Genomic DNA, 5,000 nt, shown 5'->3' on the forward strand with positions numbered 1-5,000 from the left:
ATTTAAGCATCGCGGTCGACAGCAAACTTCAAACCGTCGCGCGCGGTTAGTCGTTAGCGCCTTGCCGTTTGTCATAGTGGCAAAAATAGACTTTAGCATAGGGTTCGGCATTTGATGGGAAACTAAAACGCGCCATGTTCTTGGATTATTGTTTTATTTTACATGTTTTAATTCAGCCAAGCCAGCGTCCTCAAGGATGTGCAAATGATTGCCAAAAATTTGTTAATCCAAGAGTTACAGCTTTATATAACTTATAGGTTTACACGTGAGTTCCTACTGAATTTTAAGGTGAAAAACGCTGCGGTAAATCACTTACCGCAAGAGGGGCATCCAGCCGTCAGAACTTGAACAGCAGACTACAAATTGGACCGCAAGGCCATGTCATGTCACGTAAAACGCAGAGGTTTACGTTTGGCGTTTTCCGAAAACATAAGCGATGTAAGTGTCTTTACTCTCTCCAGCGACTTCCGTCACTACCCCACCAAAGCTGATCATGGCATTGCAATTGTACATCAAGGGATCCTGCTACTTCCATAAAGCCACCAGAACAAAACAGAAAATTCTAACATTCTAACATTCTGGGATAAATACTAGTAACAGGATGAATAGAGAAACGATGTTTAAAATTGTGTTGAAGTGTATACGTAGAATTGTGCTGTCAATTTTGATTTGAGAATAGTACGCTCATGGAATGAAAAGACCTGGCTTATAACTTCTTGAGTGAAACATGCTATGTCAAATACACTACACGTAAGACGGTATGATTTTGCTGATGACACCTTCTGTTTAAAGAAGTATTTTAATGTAAAAAATACACTTTTGTACGTTTTTGTCTCATATGTTGACCAGATATTCAGTAATTAATAGGAAACGTTGTGGACTGAAGCCGTTCAAGCAGCACGTTAAATATACCATTTTATTGCTCTAACTCACACTGCATTTGCATGCAGGGAGTTTTCATTCACACTTCTTCTGCAGGAGGTTTTATTCATACCCCTACTCTTCAGCCCGGCCCTTTTTCCGGTCCTGTTTCCGGCCCTTTTCTAATGGTCTGTCTGTTAGTAAACTTGAGATTTAACATCCACTCGAGTTCAACGAGATTATGTCCAGGTTATAAAAGAATTCAACTATGTGTCACATTGTAATTCTCCTCTGGGAGAATGATATTTACCTGCGTTTTGAGGAACAGAGATAACGAACATTGCCAGAGACTTCTCTAATTTTCTAATTTTCCTCCGGGAAAATGACATTTACCCGCGTTTTGCGGAACGGAAGTAACGAATATTGCTAGCAACTTTTGTTTCCTTTTTGTTGTTGTGCAGTATACCGTACTGTAAGTCAAAACCGAATGTTAAGCAAGGGTTCGGTGCCTTCTTATTTTCCTTCTTGTGGTGGAAATTCATATTCACTTCGTGTATCGCAAAAAATCATTAATATTGCTTGATGAGTCAATACACCTCCAAGTTCCAAAGTTCACTTGGAAGTTTCATTTGATTGGCATGCTTTTTTCCGCGTAAACATCTGATCATGTGATAATATGATTGGCGTCACGTGTAAGGTATAAATAAAACGGCCTCAGTTATTTAGGCGTCTTCCATTTGCTTTGAACTTGGTAAACGTGTCGAAACGATGGCAGGAGCATTGGTAAGTTATGTTTTCCCTTTTTAAATCGTTTCATCTGAATTAAGACAACTGCTACCTTGCACAGCCTCCTAGGCTCGGTTTGCGCTGGGCTAAATAGCGGGTTAAGACTTCAGCATACTTGCAATTCGCCTCCAGTCGAGACCTAGCCTAGTTTCCCAGGTAGTTCCATCTATTACAAAGTGATTATCGTAAAAGTCGATCAATTGGGCGGTTTACTCATCTCGAGTTGATTTGCTGTCATATCCTTCATTCATCTCAAATCGGTGTGAGAATAAAAACAGAGAGGACACAAGAAAAGAATCGGCTTCAAAACTGAGAACTTTAATTTACCGGCTATAACTGCCAAAAAAAGTTCGTCTTGTACGAGTTTTACCTCGATGAGTTGTGTTTTACCTTCGTTCGGTTGAATATCATGGCCAAATGTCACATTTTGTTATTCCAGCAAAGCAAAGCTGAATACCCTGCAACATTTATTTTGTTCACCGTGTTTGTTTTTGTATCCACGTATCGTCTAGTACGCGACTGACGCGCAAAAACAAATTGCCGGATATCGATCCGTCAGATTCAACAACGAGTAAGAATTTCCAAATCAAAGGCCGTATGCTGTAAACGATCTTTTGTTAATTCTGCGCTATGCGCATATCCAAAAAAGCCATGGAAAGATACCTAGAGCTCTTCGGATGCGTACATCGCACCGCGTGGGATAAAAAAAAAATAAATAAACAATTTGCACGCTTCGTTCTTTTATCTGTTGAGCGCGAATCGCACAGACTGAAAATAAAACCATCCTCTTGAGCAATTTAAATTCCTTAGATGTACCGCCTAGCCGTTCTTCTTTTAGTGGAGTGCTTGAAATAGCGGTTGTATAACGGCAAATTTGACTTTTTCAATTCAAACATTGGCAGTTTAATAAAAATAGAAGTAAAAACCAAAACAAACTAATACCAGTTCCTCGACTATTAAATCAGTTGTTCTCTAGTAATTATAAATATCGTTTTTTCCAACACAGATCACGTAACAGCTCTGGAGAGTGTACTTTCTTTTAACGCGAGTTGGACATTTCTAAATGCGCATGGATTCCTTTTAGCAAATTTTTTGAGCCGGTAACTGTATCGTCAAATGATTTGTACTGGGAAGACAACAAGTACAAGCGAACTGAGCTCTATTGAGATTTTTTACCTCAATTCGTTGACAAATTGTTACGTAACATTAACAATTCTGGTTTACGGCTAACATATCCGTTTGGGCCACGGTGGTTATGCAATCTTTTCATTTCTTTGAGAATAAATGCCTTCGACATGTTACTTAAATCCTGAATGAATAACGTAATTATAGAAGAACTAACGTTGCACCAACCACGAAATGAAATACAACATGCAAATCACTTTTCTTTTGTGCATTGTTTGCTATGCCCTTTTTGCTCTTTAATGCAGTCACGGTTACATAATGGCTCCACTGATAAAACTGGAGAAAAATCCAGACGCTATTGCAGTCAAAATGACTCCAACAGCGATAATATCTTTCATCGCTGTGAGCTCTGTTGAATAATACAAATCAAGGGGAAAAAGCTAATGAAGAGTTCGACCACTGAAAACAAATGCAAACCAGTAGTGTTCCATGGATTCGAAGCGAGAGTATCCCAGGCAACTGTGCCGGAATTGGTCTTAAAGTGCTCCAACACCTCAGTCGTCCAACACCTCAGTCGTCATTTCATTTCATGTCATGAATTTCGCGTGTTGGCTTGGTTTGGTCACGGCTCCACAACTTACAAATATTAGGGCTCATTCTAAAGTTGCCCTTGAGCATTGACATTTTGCATTGAGCGCACTCTAAGTTAGCTCCTGGCACGTTTACATGCATTAAATTTTGTAAGCGGAAAAGGTTTAAAAGGGTATTATTTGACAACATGTGGTTGCCTTGTAAACACTGTCCTTACTCGTTGCATGCCTGGTGAATGGCGCTTTTTTTTTTTCCTCAATAGGGTTTTCCTCAGAGTTACAACACCTTAAATTTAGTCGTTTGTCGACAGTCTTAACGAATGTACTCGTGAAAATTCTTTCTAGCAAAGATTAGTCCCTTATTTCAGTTTTTCACGGGACATTGGTAAACCTTTTGAGACCATTTGGTATTAAACCTTCATTACCATTAATATTACTCGATTATCTTTTTTTGTTTATCAGGTTTAGTAATCTAGTTGTAAAAGCAAATGGATCAAGTGGGTATTGAGTTTTTGCTCAAGATTTGTTAAATCATTTACAAATATTATTCTTTCAGAGTGTTCTCCAAAACAAAGCTATCAAAGGTACCCCCACATTTAACGACGACGGCTGCCCTTATAAGAAGTTATCACAAGAGCCTTTTATTGTGGAAGTGAAAAAGTGCGCTGCGTTTCAGAAAGATGTATGTCCCTTTAAAAATGCCAAGACCATCAAAGAATGTATCGCAGAATTTTCCAAGGTTCCAGCATCGCACCGCGAGGGCGTAGCTTATGAAGCGCTGCTAGATGTGTTGAAGGCTTTTCATTCAGAGTCCAAAAAGGTAGAGAAGGAAGTTGGCGAATGTCCTGCACTTAAAACTAAGGATGGTTGCCCATTCAAGACAGTCAAGCTGAGTGACGGAAAGCCACTTGTGATTCCTGCAGAAAAACTGCTCTAACTTGTAATCCTTGTAACCCATGTTGTTCAGTGGGCAAGCAGTTTTAATGCCAAGGTTCCAATTTTTTCAGTTTTAATTCACTTGTAACCTGAAGGTCTTTGTTCGGGGTTTCTGATTTGGGTTTAAACTAATACAAACCATAAACGATCTGAGTCCTGTTTGCTCTTTCTCTTTCTCTCTCATGCAATCACAGAGTGTCCCAACCTCGTTCCCAGGGTCTTCCCGGCTTTCAACATGGCGGTGGGTCGAGCTGAAGAAGACCCTGGCATACAGTGAACTAAAAAGTCCGCTAATTGGCTCTTTTCTTACACGAACTCTGATTGGTTTAAGGTGGCTCAAACTGGTTTCAATAATTTGGAGGGAATGTGTTATTAGAAAGAAAACTCTACAACACTGTTTCACTTGATGGCAATGTTATGGTACCCGATATGATATATCAATAACTGACCTGATGCACATATTAATGTAACGTAATGAATTACCATGGCAACAAAAGAACCAGCAAGAAACTCCCTATATTTTTTGTTTAAGGAAAGGAAAGGAACTTTATTTAAGTGTCTAGTAGATTGGCGCCGGAGCACTAAGGTTTAAGGTGATTCCTCAGGAAAAAAAAAAATTATCGAACGATTTTCTTGAAGCTTTCCCTGAATGTTCCCTCCTAATCCCTGTTTTGAAAACTACAATAAAAAAGATATGTCACC

The 5,000-nt window shown here is 39.3% G+C and overlaps 1 protein-coding gene across 1 annotated transcript; it reads left to right on the forward strand.

Moving 5' to 3' along the window:
* The first annotated feature begins 1,556 nt into the window (after window positions 1–1,556).
* Window positions 1,557–4,451, forward strand: LOC137992189 (uncharacterized). Its single transcript, XM_068837346.1, has 2 exons — window positions 1,557–1,644; window positions 3,919–4,451. The coding sequence occupies exons 1-2, from the start codon at window positions 1,630–1,632 to the stop codon at window positions 4,297–4,299; spliced, it is 396 nt and encodes a 131-aa protein (XP_068693447.1). The 5' UTR covers window positions 1,557–1,629; the 3' UTR covers window positions 4,300–4,451.
* The last annotated feature ends 549 nt before the right edge of the window (window positions 4,452–5,000 follow it).

This window comes from Montipora foliosa, chromosome 1 (genome assembly GCF_036669935.1).
Source record: "Montipora foliosa isolate CH-2021 chromosome 1, ASM3666993v2, whole genome shotgun sequence".
NCBI lineage: Eukaryota > Metazoa > Cnidaria > Anthozoa > Scleractinia > Acroporidae > Montipora > Montipora foliosa.